General features: G+C 52.9%; 5 protein-coding genes across 24 annotated transcripts in view; all 5 read left to right on the forward strand.

The window, feature by feature from the left end:
• Window positions 1–17,312, forward strand: part of LOC102937026 (immunoglobulin lambda-1 light chain) — a 537,592-nt gene that overhangs the window by 172,972 nt on the left and 347,308 nt on the right. Inside the window, exons 1-2 of one of the 16 annotated variants that reach the window (XM_043529647.1) lie at window positions 9,263–9,324; window positions 12,895–13,198. The exons of 13 other annotated variants lie outside the window; for them this stretch is intronic. In XM_043529647.1, the coding sequence (XP_043385582.1) occupies window positions 9,279–9,324; window positions 12,895–13,198 (350 nt within the window). In that variant the 5' untranslated portion in view covers window positions 9,263–9,278. Of the gene's footprint in view, window positions 1–9,256; window positions 9,325–12,630; window positions 12,730–12,894; window positions 13,199–17,312 lie in introns of those variants that run through there. 2 more of the 16 variants (XM_043529644.1, XM_043529650.1) reach the window with 2 other exon arrangements.
• LOC102941305 (immunoglobulin lambda variable 3-21) overlaps window positions 1–17,312 on the forward strand; it is a 550,568-nt gene that overhangs the window by 165,104 nt on the left and 368,152 nt on the right. The window lies entirely within an intron of this gene.
• LOC122461352 (immunoglobulin lambda-1 light chain-like) overlaps window positions 1–17,312 on the forward strand; it is a 567,620-nt gene that overhangs the window by 153,659 nt on the left and 396,649 nt on the right. The window lies entirely within an intron of this gene.
• Window positions 1–17,312, forward strand: part of LOC102941083 (immunoglobulin lambda-1 light chain) — a 389,283-nt gene that overhangs the window by 32,491 nt on the left and 339,480 nt on the right. The window contains exons 1-2 of one of the 2 annotated variants that reach the window (XM_043529679.1): window positions 6,006–6,087; window positions 6,221–6,519. The exons of the other annotated variant lie outside the window; for it this stretch is intronic. Coding sequence (XP_043385614.1) covers window positions 6,042–6,087; window positions 6,221–6,519 — 345 coding nt within the window. The 5' untranslated portion in view covers window positions 6,006–6,041. Of the gene's footprint in view, window positions 1–6,005; window positions 6,088–6,220; window positions 6,520–17,312 lie in introns of those variants that run through there. 2 annotated transcript variants of the gene reach the window in all.
• LOC122463057 (immunoglobulin lambda-1 light chain-like) overlaps window positions 2,579–17,312 on the forward strand; it is a 375,063-nt gene continuing 360,329 nt past the window's right edge. The window contains exons 1-2 of the mRNA XM_043529720.1: window positions 2,579–2,658; window positions 3,115–3,421. Of these exons, the coding sequence (XP_043385655.1) occupies window positions 2,613–2,658; window positions 3,115–3,421 (353 nt within the window). The 5' untranslated portion in view covers window positions 2,579–2,612. The remainder of the gene's footprint in view (window positions 2,659–3,114; window positions 3,422–17,312) is intronic.

Genomic DNA, 17,312 nt, shown 5'->3' on the forward strand with positions numbered 1-17,312 from the left:
GCGTCTCATTAAATGTGTCCTTGTTTGGTCACTACTTACACTCTTCTGGTATTAAAACACAAGTACACTTTCACAATTACACAATAAAACAAGGTTCACAATAGCGCAGCTTGGCTCTCACTTCATTTCACTTTGCTCTTATATCTCACTGACTGACAGGTGACGCCCCGCCCCTTATATACCCGCGAGGACATGGCTGACAACACTCTTAGTTCTCAGAAAGTCTGGAAGGGTCCACGAGATTCTGCAAAGGTCCAGAACATTCTAGGAAGTCAGTGAAAAATGAATCCACATACGGAACACCTGAAACGTTTTACTTCAAACATTCTATTTTCTCTTTTGTTGCTAACAACAAAACCAGCCCCCCGAGGCCGACACTCCCCAAACTCGATACCCCAGACAGTTGCCTGCCCTTAAATCTGGTGCTGTCTAGAGGCTCTTTCCTTAGTGACAGCCTTGGAAATCCCCAACCTTGGCCCTGCAGCTGAGTCTGCCAGGGACTGCTGTCCCCAATGGCATGTCTCAGTGGAGCTTGTTGCCACTCCCTCACTGACTACAAAGGTGCTTCCTACATCAGGGTCAGATGGCTGGTAGGCAGAACAGAGTTTTCCGGGCTTTGGTTTTCCCATGATGCCCTACCACTGAGTCAGAGAACCAATAACAGCTGTGCAGATTTGCATAAAGGCTCGGGATGGTTCTGCTGAGGGAAATTTAAGCCGGGAGCATGGAGCAGGTTCCAGGGTGACTGAAGAGCGTCTCCTGGGTGTGTGAAATCTCTGCACAATGCAGAATAAGAACCTCCATACAGTAGAATAGAACCTGGTCTCTTTGGTCCCCTGCTGGGGATTTTCCACTCCTCCTCCTCCAGAGCTCTGCCGAGAGTTGGTTTCACCTGGGCTGCAGCTCCCCCTTTGTTCGGCCAGAGCCTGGCCTATTCATTTGCTGAAAGTCCTTAACAACTATCTGTGTTCAAAGGCAGTGTTCTTGTAGTCATGTCGATGCCAGGATGTTAGAGAGACAAGGTGGGGGCGGGAATATCTTTTACTGGACCAGCTTCTGTTGGTGAGACAAGCTTGTGAGCTTACCCAGAGCTCTTCTTCGGGTCTGCTCTGTGTAAGCTCAACAGCTTGTCTGTCTCCGCAGCAGAAATTGATCCAACAAAAGTTCTTACTTCACGTACCTTGTCTTTCTAATTTAAAGGCGGACATTCCTGCACCCCTCCTGTCTCCTGAGCACAAGGAGGGTCTCTGGAAAGAAGTTAGCATCCAACAGTGAATGGGATAACTGAGGCCTGGCCTACCCTCAAAAGTTAAGTTGAGATAGCAACATCGGTCAGGGGTGTGAACAAAACACGCCCCCAAGCACCGTAGGTATGCTGACCTAACCCCCAGTGTTGACACAGCTATGTTGATGGAAGAATGCATCCGCTGACATAGCTCCTGTCGCCCGGAAAGGTGGTGTTCCTACACCAATGGAAAAAATCCTTTCTGCCTGTGTAGGCGTGTCTGCGCTCTGGGGTCATGCTGACATAGCTACGCTGACCTAGCCGTTGTAGTACAGTCTCCGTAGTGTAGACTTACCCTGAGTCACACATAATTTCCATAAAAATAATACAGACATTTCCCAGGTTCTCTACCTATCATCTTCACATACAGAGCCTGGCACAGCAGTATCACACGCTGGGGGCCAAATCCAGAAGTGATGCATACGGCGGTGTTAGCCAGACTCTCGTATCCACACAAAGATCTCGGAAATACGGGGCAGGTGACTTTGTCACTGTAATGGGTGAGTTGTGGCTTCTGTACCCCTATTCTGTTCATCTACAGTCGTATCCAAATATTGCTGCATCTGTTATTTTCCTTCATCAGATCTTTTGTTCCTTCATCAGATCTTTCATTTCCACATATAAATGCACAGAAATTAAATTAAAGTCAGTTAAGTTCCCTCATTGTTTACATTGGTGGTGTAAATGAGATCAGAATTTGGCCCATTGGCTTTGGGGAAGGGCAATGCACTGGCCGGTGTGTGTACAGTCTGCAAATTCCATGTAATTTGGACTAACTGCTCCAAGGCCACACTCTGATCCCTTATGACCATAGTCCAGCTGCAGGCTGTGAAGTGGAAAACACATTTCCCTTCCACACTCACATCAGCAAACAGCCTCTGGCCGTGTCTGGGCTTCATTGCCCACTGGTCCCAGAGCTTCCAAGCACCATCCCATTCCTTCCCCGCACAGCGAGGTGGGAACGGGCTGCAGCTTGAATCTCTAGACCCTACAAGTAATCCAGGGCTACAAGTGGACTCTGTGCAATGCGGAAAATCACTTCTCACACCTGTGCAGGGTTCTCCTTTGTACGGTGAACGAGCAGCCCGTGTTCTACACTCCCCAGGGCTGGGTATCAGTTACTAAGATAGAGACACTTGTCCTTTATGGCCCTTCTCCCCACTCCGAGTGGGAGTGGGGAGGTCAGGGCAGCGGCAGCAGCCAGTGAGCAGGGGGCAGATTTGCATGAAGGGGCCGTTCTCCAGCTCTGGGGGTTTAAGAGAGAATCGGAGGGTCCCAGCCACAGATCATTTGCTTCAGGAAGCCGAGCTCGTCTGGATTCCCCATCATGGCCTGGGCCCCTCTGCTCCTCACGCTGCTCACTTACTGCTCAGGTAAGTGGGACGGTTTTGCTAATAACAGTCCTCACCTTACATCACCTCTTTGATTCCAGCAGGGCCAGGCGGGATAGGATTGCTCTGTGTAAGTGCAGCAAGTGGGTGAACAGCAGGGCAGGGGGGCAGCGCTGCGAGAAGCCGTTTAAGCTAAAGCACAGTGCTGGCACAGGAACAACTGGGTACGAACTGGCCAGGAGAAAATGTAAACTGCAAATGAGACGGTTTCGAACCGTCAGATGAGGGAGGGTCTGAAACAGCCTCCCAATAGGGACAAAGCACCTAACCCGTTTTAAGCTGGAACTCGCCAAGGTAACGACTGGGATTACGTGACTGGGTCGCCTGCGATAGCAGGGGCTGGAGTTGATGACCCAGGAGGCCTTCCAGACCCGTGTGCCAATCAGAGATGCAAACGGCTCATCTAACAACTTCTCTCTGTTACTGGTTTTGTATCAGGATCCTTGGCCCAGTTTGTGCTGACTCAGCCACCCTCAGCATCCGCGTCTCCTGGGCAAACGGTTACGATCTCCTGTGCCAGGAGCAGCGGCAGCATCGGTAGCTACTATGTCTCCTGGTACCAACAGAAGCCTGGCAGTGCCCCAAAGCTAATTATATATGAATGGAGCACCAGACCCTCTGGAATCTCCGACCGATTCTCCGGCTCTAAAGACACCTCCGCCAATGCTGCCTCCTTGACCATCTCTGGGGTCCAGGCTGATGATGAGGCTGATTATTACTGTGCTTCGTATGACAGCAGCAGCAATCCCACAGTGCTGCAGACCCATGGGGAACTGAGACCAAAACCTCCCCCAGCAGCTCAAGTTCCACTGCTCTGCGTCTTCCCACTGCCTGAGGCCCTGCAGCGAAATGAACTGTCTCTCCCCTGTCATGGGAGTTACAATCCCAAGTAAAGGGCAAACTGTGAGGTGGCTTCTCTGTGTCTTGCTTGGGGGATGGAGGCCTGGGGATGCTGCCGCCCTGTGGAGACAGGCTGTGGGGTGTTGTGCGGGCATGGGGCAGGCGGCTGGGGAAGGCCTTGGCCCTGTTGTGCTCCTGACCTCGGCTGGGGCCAGGAGACACATGTGCTCCCCTCCAGTCCCTACTGTCCACAGGCATGTAGGGGGTATGGCCTTTCCATTGCCAACCCCTCGCTGGCCATGTCTCCTGTGGGGCTGTGCAGTGCCGCTAGGCGACCCCAAGCTGAGCACTCCGGGGGCGCTAGATCTAGGCTGTGTCTAGCCCCTGCCCAGGTGCAGTGAGGAGGGATGATTCCTGGGCCCCGTCCCCATCTTGTGCCTCTGCACTGAAACAGCCAGGGAATAACTCCGGGTACATGAGAAAGATGGGAGAGGATGTATACATGGGGGGAGAGATTAGAGTGGGGTGGGAGGAGGGACAGGGAGATGGGAAGGGGCTGGCGGATGATTGTGGCAGGGACTGAGGTTTGTTTCCAAGTGTAGGTTTCCAGAAAGCCCCTTCAGGTGGGCAGACCCTGGGAAGGAAGGGTCGGGATGGCGTTCCCCATGACAGGGTGGGGTGTCTCTGTCATAGAGGATTGTACCAGGTACCAATGTAGGCCCCATGGGCGCTGTTAATGCCCAGGGATTGGACACAAGATTGCAGAGCACAGAATGCCCGAGTGTAAAACGTTCTCAACAGCCGGGACACCAGTGACACGTTTTCTGTTCGGGGGAGTAACTAGGATGAATCCGACAGAGAATACCACTGACCTGACCCCCGCCTTGGAGGGACGCCCGCCTGTAGGAGGGCAGATCTAATCTGCAAAGTGATGTGGGGAGAATAAATCTCTGGAGGCCAGAGGACATCAGGGGAGACTCGGTATTAATACATGGAAAGCCTTATCCTGGGGGAGGACATGACCGGCACAGATACTAAATGGGGCAGGGCTGTAAGCAGGAAGTTCCAGCCATCATAATGAAGTGGGTTCATTTTTTTTATCCCTTATGCTGTCCCAGCAGTGACCCCCGGACGGTGTGGGATTGGGCCTGGGAATTAGGAGGGGAGGTGGCCCCAGAGAAATCCCTTTGGTAAGAAAGCGGCTCAGGTGATGAAGCCACTGGAGAACCGCAGAGCTAAGCGAAGAACAATGAGAATATACCAGTGACCGCTAGGGCTCATCCTTGCCCACAGTTTTGCCAGCTGTTCTGAGGCTGCTTGGGACAGACAATGTCTGGTGCACGCTGCAAACCCTGCAGAGGGGTTTCCCTCACTGCTGACTGTAACCGATTATTCTCTCAGTGGAATGGCCCATCTGTACCATAGTTTTACAACTGTCTCAGTGTCAAAGGCAAAGAAGGAACTGTGGGAAATGTGGGAGGACCCTGGGTCAATGCAGTACCTTGGGAGCCCCAGGCTGGTGTGGTTTGACCACTGGGCTGCACACAAGCCATGGTACATCTCCACTGCAACGTGATGAGGCACAGCAGAAGGCCTCATTGAGTGTATTTCAATGCAAGGAAAGAGCAAGTAAGACAGCGTTGCTGAGACACAAGCGGAGAGCTGTATCTGTGGGGGTCAGTAGATGAAGACGGGCTGGGATCACTGCTGCCCAGCTGTGCTGATGAACTCCCTGGGGACTGAGGTCCCACAGAAGGTGCAGCCATGGAAAGAGCAAACCCCTGCCACTCTCTGCTGCTTCCATACCCAGGGCTCTGCTGGTCGAATGACTGTACATCAGCTCCCTGAGGCTAGAGCCTCACAGACGAGGCTTCTGGCCCTGGAGATGGGAAAGTCCCAAGTTGCTGGTTTTGTCTTCAGCCCTCAGGGGAGCTGGGTGGTGGGGAAGGAAGATACTTAAAACCTGCTTTATCCACCAGCAGGACCCATGTGAACAAGGGCCGATCTGGGATCATTTGACGACAGAGGCTGAATAGATTAAAAGGGTCCTTCCATCTCTGGGTGCACGCTGGCCTTAAACGTGAATAGCAGCTCTGAGCATGTCTGCAACTCCAGGTCTTTTCCCCCCTGTACAGAAAGGAACGGGAGTATTCTGGGGGGACCGGACGCCTGAGGCTTGCAAACAGAGATTGCCCTGAACCAGGGATCAGAGCATCACATGGTCTGTAAAAGCTGCAGCTATTTTATCCCTTTGGTCAGTTTTCAGGATTCATTTGGCAGGGCATGGGCATGATGGTGCTCTGCAAAGTAAGAGCTGGGAAATGAATCAACTGCTGGTTCCCCCTCATCAGCTTTAAATCACTTACAAAACCAGCAGGGAGGAGCTGGAGACAGCTCAGCCAGTGAGCAGCGAGCAGATCAGCTTGAGGGGCTGTTCTCCAGCGCTGGGGGTTTAAGAGAGAATCAGAAGGTTTCCAGCAAAGACTCGTTTGCCTCAGGGAGCCGAGCTCGTCTGGATTCCCACCATGGCCTGGGCCCCTCTGCTCCTCGCACTGCTCACGTACTGCATGTGTAAGAAAGGTTTATTTGCTGGGGGAATTTTCCACAAAGATTATCCCCTCTCCCTCAACCCCGGCCTACCTGCGGGATGTCTCTGGGGATGCTCAGGAATCGCTGTCCTGAGCTGATTCTAATATTGTTTCAGGTCCCAGTTCCCAACAACTCCTTGCCCTGAAGCCCTCAGAGTCGGTGTCTCCTGGAGGGGCTGTGACCCTCTCCTGCAGCTTGAGCAGTGGAGCCATCGCTGAGAACAGCCACCCACACTGGGTTCAACAGAGACCGGGGAATGTTCCCCGACAGCTGATATATGGCACTAGTGCCAGACCTGCTGGTGTCCCAGAGCGTTTCACGGCTTCCATGTCCGGTAACACCATGTCCTTGACCATCGCTGGGGCCCTAGTAGAGGATGATGCTGATTATTACTGTGCTGCGTGGAGTGGGGGAGCTCAACACAATGGTGCAATCAGATGAGGAACTGAGACAAAACCCCCAGAGGCTGTGACAGGCTGGCAAACGTGCCGGCTGCAGAGCATGGTGCCCAGCTGGAGGGAAGCAGAGAGCTGGTTGCGTTGTTCAGGGAAGAGCTTTTCCCTACTCCCTGCTCGCTCCCCTGCAGGCAGACCCCTGCCCCCCCATTCCTCTGGGGATTTGTCTCCTTTTGCTTATTTTATTTGACTTCTCTAGCCCGTCCCCCAAGGCGTGGCTTCCCCCTGGTCTTTGCTATTGATAATCGGAGCAGCTTCTCCCCCCTTCTTGCAGGGCTGGCCCTGGGTTCTTTGTTGCAATGCCTGGTGCCTCCCCCCAAGGTGACTCCTCTCTGCCTGGGACACAAGGGGGCTGTCCCTGGGGAAAGTGACTAACCCTACTCCTCTTAACCAGGAATGGGACCCAGTATGCAAGGAACAAAACACAATAATACAAACCCCAACACATGAAAGGTCACACCCAAAAGTAACAATGTAACTAAGGGGACTTTACTGGGACAGGGAACAGAGGCTCAAGGGAAGGAAAGGGTTGAAGTTAACTGATACAGGCTAAAGCAGTAATGATACAACCAGATCTCCACCTCCCCCTGTTCACAACTGTACCACAACCCCCAGCTGTCCTCGGCACCTTCCCAGGCAGATGGAAGGTCTAGGCTGATTCTGGAGATGGGTGTAGCAGTTCTGCAAACACTGGCCAGTTAACAAACACTCTCACATAGTGTTTTCACCCTTGGTAGGGCAGGGTCCTCTCCTGGGTCCCTGGCCCGATCCTGGGAGGGTCTCGGCTGGCTCTACGTAGCAGGCACAGGGTTGTTTCTCTGCCTCCCTGGATGCTGGTCTCTGCATGGCTGGAACTGTCTGGCCATGCGCTGGCTCCACAGCCTTACAAAGACCCCCGTGTGCGGAGTGGGAGTAACCCGAGGATATCTCGGCTGTTCTGCATCTCTCTCGCTCCAAACCCAAACAGCCAAAGTGGAACTCAGGGCATGTCTACAGTGCCCTGCGCTCGGATGCCCGGGGTGTGAACAGCAGGGCCCACCAAGGTGCTGCGCTGTGACTGCCCCGCACTGAGCCTGCCGGCGTGAACTTACAGGCCCTGCGTTGGCACTACTGTCGTTCTCTGAAGCTGAGGGAGGGGGGTGGGCTTCAGTGCCCGAGCTCCAGCCTGAGCCACGACTTCAAAGCGCTGTCTACACAGCTATTTTGAGAGCGCTAGGGCAACCACGGCTCCTAATCTATTGACCTGGGCTGGGAGGCTCGCTCTGAATCACTTCAAAAGGCCGTGTGGACATACCCCTAGCGGGTCAGTCCAGTGTTCCAGGAGCTGGCAAACCCCGAAGGGAGTTACACGTCCATTTTCAGCAAGGAAATGTTCCCTCTCCGGGGAACCTGGGCATCTGTAAGAGCCATGTCACTCAAAGCACATACAAAACGGGCAGCATGAAATCATTGCACAGGGCTGACTTTGTCATCTTCCAGGGGAAACGAAATGAGTGGAGGAGGCAGAGTGGGCTCAGCAGAGCTAGGCAGAGAAGGAGTCTTCTGTGATGGAGAATCCCACCAGATAAATGCTCACAACTGGCTGCATGCTGGCTGAAAGGGGAGCGGTCCACAAAGGGCAGTATTTGCAGATATTAGTATTCGTTGCATCTACTGGATGAAGACGTCTCCACTCAGGACCTGACCAGCCAGTCAGTTTTGCAATTCTCTTTCCTTCCTCCGGGACCTGCCAACCCATCACTGATGGGATAATCCATCCCCAGAAGTTCCTGGCTCCAACACCTGTTCTAAATCCTCCAGGCCAGGCTGCTTCCATTAATAAACTTATGGGTTTCTTCCTGCTACTGCTGGAAAAACTAAGTTGCACAGAGCGCTGGAGATCTGTTTTTGTACAGCACCCGGCACAATGCAGCCATAATCCTGATCAGGGCCTCTGGATGTCACTGTAATACACACATCGATAATCTGACATTTTGTCTTTCACCCCTGGAGACATGGGTTCAAATCCTGACTTAGGTCACAATTGAAAACCTGTTTGGTCATTCCACCGGTGTCTCCAGTTAGGCCCAAAACAAAGTGAGCACAGGGTTAGAAATGAGGGGAAATCTGGCCCTAAGAGAGGCTCAGGGCTGTTGGAGCAGAGCTGTTCCAGATCGGGGACGGTAAAACAGGGCAGAGGCCTGCGGCTGGGATAACTGCTGCCTCCCAGGTCAGGACTGGAATGGGAGACCCTTGTCCGGAGCAGCCTGACGCCGTGTCTCGCTGCAGCCGGAGTGAGCGGTGATGGAACGGAGCCCAGAGCTTATTCCCAAGGGGCCCTGTGCCACGGGGCTGCATGGTGACAGTGAGGGCTTCTCTGTGTGACAACACTTCCTGCATCTGGATAGGGGACTGTGTCCTAGTGAGCAGCTGTGAGTCACAGCTGGCACCAGGGGAATCCACCAGCTCCTCAGACAGGTGGGAGGCTCGTCACTTTCTACAGCAGAGGCCCCAGGAGCTCCAAAAGCGCACAGAGGGGAACTTGGCCTGCTCTGTACTCCCAGCCCAGTGAAACAACCTCCCTTGGGTTGTCTCAGCCCCTTGAGGACAGAGCTATAAGGAGGGGGAGCCACCTAGTGAGGAACAGATTTGCATGAAGGGGCCATTCTTCCACTCTGGGGATTTAAGAGAGAATCGGAGGGTTCCTGGAGGAGAGACGTGATCCTCTGGATTCCCACCATGGCCTGGGCCCCTCTGCTCCTCATGCTGCTCACTTACTGCATTGGTAAGGGGGGGTTGATCTGGTGAATGAAGCAAAATAAGAATTTATAACCAGCTGTCGCGCTGCTCTCTCTGCAGGCAGCACTGAGAACGGCGGTTCTGCTCCGTGCTAGGGGGAGTTCCGATCAGCTTGTTTCCCATGTTTCAGGTTTCAGTTCCCAGCAGCTCCAGTCGCTGAAAGTGTCCGAGTTAGTGTCTCCTGGAGGGACCGTGACCCTCTCCTGCAGCCTGAGCAGTGGGGCCATCACTGATGGCAACTACCCGAGCTGGGTTCAACAGAGATGGGGAATGTTCCTCGGCTCATCATGTACCACACGAGTACCAGACCCTCGGGGATCCCAGAGCGTTTCACTGGCTCCAGATCGGGTAACACCATGTCCTTGACCATCACAGGGGCCCTAGCGGAGGATGATGCTGATTATTACTGCTCTGTGTGGACTGGGAGTGCTCATCACAGAGACACTGTCAGATGGGGAAGTGATATAAAAACCTCCCTCCCCACCTGTGCCCTGCTGGGAGCTGTGCTGGCTGCAGAGCCCAGGGTATGAGTGAGGTCTATCAGAGAGCTGAGCATCGCTCCCTGTGAAATCCAGCTCCTCCCCCTCTGGACAGGGACAACTCTCTCCCTGCTCTCCGGATACACTGCGCAGGGGGACGACTGGTGCCTCTTACACTGACCGTGGGTCTGCTCCTGCTAGAACAGGGCAAAGCTTGCTGGGCACGTCAGTTTCGCTGCTCCTGGCTCAGACCCGAGAGGGCATCGGACACGTAGATGAAGAGGAGAAAGAGATTTACTCCCACCCCTGTAAGGCCAGCTCCAGCCTACACCCAGCGCAGTCACTGTGAGCCATTCCCTTGACTGCACGGACACCGGATTGGGCCCTTCATCTGTGCACTGGGGGTCGTAGTGGCAAAGAGAAGTGTTCTGGCCACTGAGTGGGCGGCAGTTTCTCTCCTTACAAAAACATCTCCATGACACACAAACACAGCCCAGGAACTGGGGCCTCCCTTCTGGGACTTACAATCAGAGTGGGACATCTGTCTGAAAGGTTAAAAACACCTAGGCTGAATTCCCTGGTATAGATGTGTAGCTGCCCTGGTATCACTGGAACGAGGGTGCTTTATCCAGCTGAGAACGGACCCAGAGTGCCCAGTGCTGTGAATGTTTTATTATTTAGTTGATTCTTTCCCCTCTATTGCAGGCACCTACAAAACCTAAACTCTCAGCCCTAAATTACCATGATAATTGATGAAATACACAATGAGCCTCCCAGGTAACCCCTGAGACTCTGATCCCATCCACCCATAGACAGGCACCAGCATGACCCCTCCTCCTGCCTCTCCAGCCCCCCAGCCTCCTCCCCAGCAGCCTGGGGAAAACCCGTGGCTGGGGCTTCACAGCATTGCTGGGAGACAATTCTCCTTTCGGAGAGGCTCCCATGTTCACAGTGCAGGCGACAACTCTCTATTGGAGAATGGAAATGTGTATAGACAAGGATTATTGCTTCCTTGTTTCCTTGTGCTCCCCTGGCATGGCCACCTGTCTGTGTGTCTCCACCTGGCATCTCTTGTCTGCTGCACAGAGTGTGCGTTCTTTGGGTCAGGGTCCGCCATGTTGTTCTGGGTTTGTACAGGGCCTGGCACAATGGGGTCCTGTTCATGCCAGAGGCTCTAAGGTGCTACCGCAATGCAGGTAATCAATAATACTGTTTGTGGTGTGAAGAGTCTCTCTTTTACTGCATTTCCTGCGTAGCTCTTCCACACAGCCACTGACAGAGCCCTGGGAGCGCAGCCCCTGTGCTCTGGGCTGAGCCCATAACGGTTCCCCCTGGGAGGAATCTCAGGCAAAGGAAAAGGTTTTGCCTAGGTCACAGACCTGTCATTTGGCCAGAAGAGGTCACTAGAGCTGCAGAAATCCCCGGGTGTCTGGCGGTTCCGGTGGTTAGTTTGCCAGGCTCGGCTCCCCTCTCAGCAGGGGCGCTGGAACAATATTTATAGTGGCGGTGCTGAGAGCCATTGAACCAAACTGTAAACCCTGCACAGAATGGAAACCACTTCAAGCCAGGTGGTGCGGCAGCCCCCCCCCAGGCCTCCTAATTCCAGCGCCTATGACTCTTAGGCCCTGAAGCCGTTGGTTCCGGAGCTATGGAGATCCACATTCAATTGCCCCAGGCAGGGGAGGTGCAATAGCTAAACAGGGGATTATGGAGCAGTTCTGCCCTTCCGTGGCAGGTGGGGGTGGGGAAGGGTCCATGCCCTCCCTGCACGTGGGCTGTTTGCTCAGGTTGTGCCCAGCAACTAGGGGTTTTCCATAACAGGAGCGAGGGAGTGACCGGGCTGCAGGGGCCTGTTCATGCCAGAGACACTCCTTGTAATGCACTTGCGGAAGGGGTCAGGCAGGAGCCGCCTGTCCTGGATGCTGAGCGATGTGTGTTCTACACCCCCAACCGATTCTCCCACCTCTCTATTTTCCGTTGTCCTCCAACCCACCCCCTGCCCATTGTGGTGCCATGTACATGTGCCCAGGGAGCCCCAGAGCTCTTTGTCCTCTGCCCCGCTGAGAAGGGGAGTGGGAGAGGCACATGCAGACCCCGTGAAGGCCAAACTACAGGAAGGAATCCTCAGCAACACCAGAACTCGCACCCATGTCTGATTAAACAAACATGAACGCACTGATTCACTGGGAAAACTTCCATCCCTTCCAGCCATCTTTGCAGTGTCTTTGTGGCCATAGGGTAGGTGCTGTAAAAATTTAAAGCAGAAAGTACTTTACACTGAAGGAACCTACACTGCCTGAAATGGATACCAAACACCTGCACTTCCTTAATGAATAACTAAATATCAGTCTGAAAGGTTTTAAAGAGCAATGCAAACTTCTTGTATTGCTGAGAAGACAAACGGGGCCGGATTGCGCTGCAGAGAGCTGTAGCCGTCAGACTTCTTATGAAATCACTGAGCTGTAGCACACAATGGCTTACTGTGCTAATGGGGGTTCTGGAGACCTGGATTCAAATCCTGGTTGCATTAGGACTTTCAATGGTACAACGAGGAGCACTACCATAATCAGTTACTTCTTGTACGTGGCTGGACAAATATTAGGAATTCAGGGGTCTTTTTCCTTCTCTTCCTTAGATTTCTCCTCTTCTTCATTCTTCATGCTGCCTTGTTCCTCTGCTGACTCTTGATCCTCAACTTCTTTTGAATTTTTTTCTTCTTCTCTAGAACATGCTCTCCAGCCAATGAGCAGGGAGCGGATTTGCATGAAGGGGCCGTTCTCCAGCTCTGGGGGTTTAAGGGAGAATCGGAGGGTTGCAGCCACAGACCCGTTTGCTTCAGGAAGCCAAGCTCATCTGGATTCCCACCATGGCCTGGGCCCCTCTGCTCCTCACGCTGCTCACTTACTGCGTTGGTAAGGGTGGAGAGTGGGGTTTCTCTGAATAGATCCCAAGACCAGGGGCTGATCACTAACTGGACTTTGGGTTGAAATCCTGGGACTCGCTCTCTGATTTGGGAAGAACATTTCTCAGACAAGAGAGACAGGTTGTGATTGGTTGGTTTCTGTTGCTCTCTCCAGGTTGGAGTTCCCAGAGTGCGCTGACTCAGACAAGCTCCACCATGGCAGTGAAACCGGGGGAGACGGCCGAGCTGCACTGCACGCTGCAAGGGGTGGATTTCATTAGTACATACTACCCATCCTGGTATCAGCAGAGATCGGGGAAGGCCCCTCGGTTACTGATCTATGAGTCTAGGAGCAGAGCCTCCGGGATCCCCGAGCGTTTCTCTGGCGAGACATATGGTAACAGGGCGTCGTTAACCATCACTGGAGTACAGGCCGAGGATGAGGCTGATTATTACTGTGCTGTGCGGACTGGGAGTGCTCCTCACAGTGACACAGTCAGATGGGGAACTGAGACGAAAACTCCCCTGTTGAACGAAGCCTTCCTTTTCGCTGCATAGCAGCTGCAGGCCAGGGTTTACTGTGCATGCCTCACTCTGATCTGGGGGGATGACTTCCTGTAGAGCTAACGAGGCAGTGACAGCCGGAGGTATATGGGTTATGAGACAGCCTCCCCCATTTTCCCATCCCTGCACTGGCTTCCCTCAGTTCCTGCCCCCTTCTCTAGTCCCCCTTCAACTCCTTCTCAGATACCCGTAGAGACACCCCTTGTGAGTCATCTGCCCTTAGCAGCTGCCGTTGCCTCTCTGAGGTGCCATGCACAATAATGGTCTCTGGTGGCCACGAGAGAACTCCTGGCCACAGCCCAGCCAGACGTGTGAGATTCCGGTCGACGGGCGGGCGTGGCAGGGCTGCCAAAGGCTGACAGACAAGTGAGGTGTGTGACACTTGGCAGCCCTGTCTTTCGCACTGGTGAGCAAATTGACAAAGGGCTTCCATGGAGCTCTTCCTGATTTACACCGCAATGAGATCAGAGCCTGGCCAATCTGCCCTAACACTACCCCAGCTAACGGGAGAGGGCTTCTTAGCTCTGCCTCACTCCTGAGAGACCTGCAAATGGTCATGGGAGAGAAAGACCCTGCATTGTTCTATGAACATTCAAACCTGTACTGGGCAACCCAACCCAACCCATCCCTTCAAGGATTTAACCCAGGCGTTGAACTGCGAATGCCATCAGCACTGCAGATTCGAACCAACCCTCAGAGCTAAGCGTCTGGAGCTCGTGGCCTGTGGAATGAAATATGGTGTGACTGCAGGAGGACGCCGTCCCAGAATACATCCCGACTAGAGCCCAGCATTGAGAACACCCTGGATCAGCACCAGGGAACAGGGGTTCGCTCAAGCGTGTGTGACGCAGGCCATGGCCATGAGCGTGCACTGAGGACTTACGTGAGCACAGCGGAAGGAGGAGCTACAGACAGGGTAGCTGAGGATTAGGAGGGCTCAGTTTTATTAATGTGGCTGTGCAGAGGGGTGACTCATAACTCCAGCCCTCCGTGCTGGTGATAGTTGATTGCTCCCCCTGACGTAGCAGAAATGGGCTACCCTGTGGAGATGCACAGAGAAGCTGTGAGCTTGGCAGGAGCTCTGCTCTTGGGACCGGCGCCGAGAGCCTGTGGAGGTCACTGAAAAGACTCCCCTTGATTTCCGTGGGCGTTGGATCAGGTCTTTGGAGCAAAGGGTACCAGCAGCAGGAACAACAGTGTCAGCAGGGAAAGACACCAGTCATCAGAGTTATAAGGTTCTTGGGTCCCAAGGCCCCCCTCCGTCTCCCACCATCCATGCTCAAATCATGACATGGACCATGAGCGATCCCTCCAGAGATGGCTCCTTCCCTGAGCTGCTCAGAGCTGTGCCCAGGGTGCGAATGGAACAGAGAGCGCAGGGCATCAGTCCCCTTCGCTGTGCAGACGCAGGGCCTGGCAGCACCCTGCTCTCTGAACATGCCCCCGGCCCAGCTGAAGAGTCTCCAGCTCTTAATATCTCATTTAAATCTCCCCTGCTGCAGATTAAGCCGTTCACTCCTTGTCCTACCGTGAATGGACACGGAGAACAATTAATCACCATCCTCTTTTTCACACCCCTTAACATATTTGAAGGCTGTTATCAGGGTTCCCACCATAGTCATCTTTTCTCCTGCCCATTTTATTTACCTTGCCTCATCAGTATGTTTCTCCAGCTTTTAACATTTGTGTTGCTCTTCTCCGGTTTGTTTACATCTTTCTTAAAGTGAGGTGCCCAACACTGGATACAAGTGCCAAATGGAGCCGAACAATTCTCTCCTGTGTCTTCAATACAACACTCCTGTTAATTCACCCCAGAACGATATTTGCCTTTTTTATAATTGCGTCATGTTGGCACATATTCAATTTGTGATGGAGGATAACCACCAGGTCCTTGTCAGCAGTATTCCTGCCGAGCCAGTTATTTCCCAGAGACAGTGGGCACAGCAGACCTGTGAAGAGAAAGAGGGGTCAACTGTGATGGAGAATCCCCTGGGATAAATGTGTCTGTGACTGGCTGCATGCAGGGCTAGAGGAGAGGAATCCACATGGGCTGTCTGCAGATATTTTCATTAGTTGCATCCGCTGAATGAAAGTCTTTCCACTCTCAGAACTGAGGCGGCCAAGTCCTGAAGCTCTGGGAGAATAGTTGGAAGTCATGGCTACAGGAATGGCCGGATTCAGCTTTTCCTCCAGCCAATGACGGAAAGTTTAATAAACTCCTTTTCCTTAGAATTGTAGATGAGTTATTCCAGCAGCAGCCCCTCTCTCATCCTCACGGAGGCTTCCATGCACTCTAGGGCTGCCAGCTAATAAGCTTAGAACAGCTCCATCCATTACACACTGCTTCTCTCTTGGGTAACAAGCCTCTGAGGGACACCCCAGAGGAAGGTTATTTTCATGGGCTGAACCATGTGTTAAAAGAGAGCCGGTCTCAGGGATACCTGCTGCCCATTCAGTCACGTGGACCATGGTGACTTTCATTGGCAATCACATGAGTTCCCTCTGGCAACACCACTGCATGGTGTTTACATGGGTGCCAGCAATGGGAAAGGATGGCACGTATTGTTAGTCTCTTTTAATACAGTTTAGCCGCTGGACGGTAGGGGAGGAACCAGCACCTGTGACCAGCCAGTTCTCTGCAGGACATGAGCAAGTGCTCCACAGAGCACAGGGTAGGACTCTGACTTAGAACCGCACAATCCCACATTCATTAGTGGGGAAGCCAGGATCCGACAGCAGGGGAAACATGACGGAACAATGGGCTAGACAGGAATCAGTATTACCGAGTAGCTAGTGTTCCTAGAGCACTGTACAGCTTCAGAGCACTTTGCAAACAGTGACTGATGAATTCTCACCACATCCCTAGGACACGGGTGGGATTTATTGCCCTCATTACGCAACAGGAAGAAAAAAGGCAGAGGGGCTAAGTGACTTATCCAGTGTCCTAGAATGAGCCAATGCCAGAGAGGGAAATAGAACTTGGGGCCTGTTCATTCACTCAGAGTTGCGAATCCCTGTGGCTTCCCCCAGCCCTGCGCTGATGGGTCAGTACAGCTGTGACCGTGGCAATTTCCAGCAATATCCTGGACGAAACTTATTGAATCAAGTTTAAGTATTTTAAGAGCCCATTGTATTAAAAATGTAAATGTCTATGGACCATTGCGGGATGGTTTGGAACTTGGTTTGGAGGAAGACAGGCTTAACACATTATCTGGGAAATACTGTGACCTTCACACGACCAAGCTGGACAATGTAGCAGGCAGGACTAATCTTCTGGGACGAGACGTGTGAAGTGGAATTCCTAGGAAGTCGTGGGGAGGAGCGGATTGCAACCCCCCCTTTAGGGATGCAGCCTCTGAATCTTGAACCTTTCGTCTGCTGATCACCTGTTCCGTTAGGACATTTCAGAGACCCAAAGTGGGTTCTTCGCGGACCAGCTGACAAAGAAAGGACTCGTAAATAAATAGCCTGACTTTAAGTGGACTCAGGGCCTTTGTTCTGATCTAGGAAGTGGACAGGACTTCCAGCCCAGGGAGGGCCCTGGTCCTTAAGGAAGGCTCAGAAGGACTGGCACGGCCCAGAGCTCTCGTGGAGGTTGGGCTGGCAGGGAGCTCCTGTAAGCTGACTAGCAGGCGTGTAGGTTCTTTTATTGTTTTTCATGTTTTCTCTGGCATGCTTTTTCCTTAAGAATTAAATAGGTTTCCTTAGGAAGAACCGTGTGGTAAATTAGAAGTATGGGCAATTGCAATGGAATTAGTCTCTGAGGAGAAAGCAAGCAGGCCTGGAGAGGCAGACTGTCTTTTGCTGGGAATAGCACAATGAAGGCAGGGAACTGTTCAGCCTGGAAATATCTTGGTCAGGAGGGGGAGAGAGGTGGGTCTCCACTCAAGAAAGTTGACGACTAGGGAGCCAAAAGCCTGAGGGTGGGTGACTAGGGCCTCTGGATGCTGTTGTTTTACACATCATCATAATCCGACATATTGTCTTTCACCTCTGGGGAAGAGAGTTGAAATCCTGACCCAGGTCACC

Source organism: Chelonia mydas, chromosome 15 (genome assembly GCF_015237465.2).
Source record: "Chelonia mydas isolate rCheMyd1 chromosome 15, rCheMyd1.pri.v2, whole genome shotgun sequence".
Taxonomy (NCBI): Eukaryota; Metazoa; Chordata; order Testudines; family Cheloniidae; genus Chelonia; species Chelonia mydas.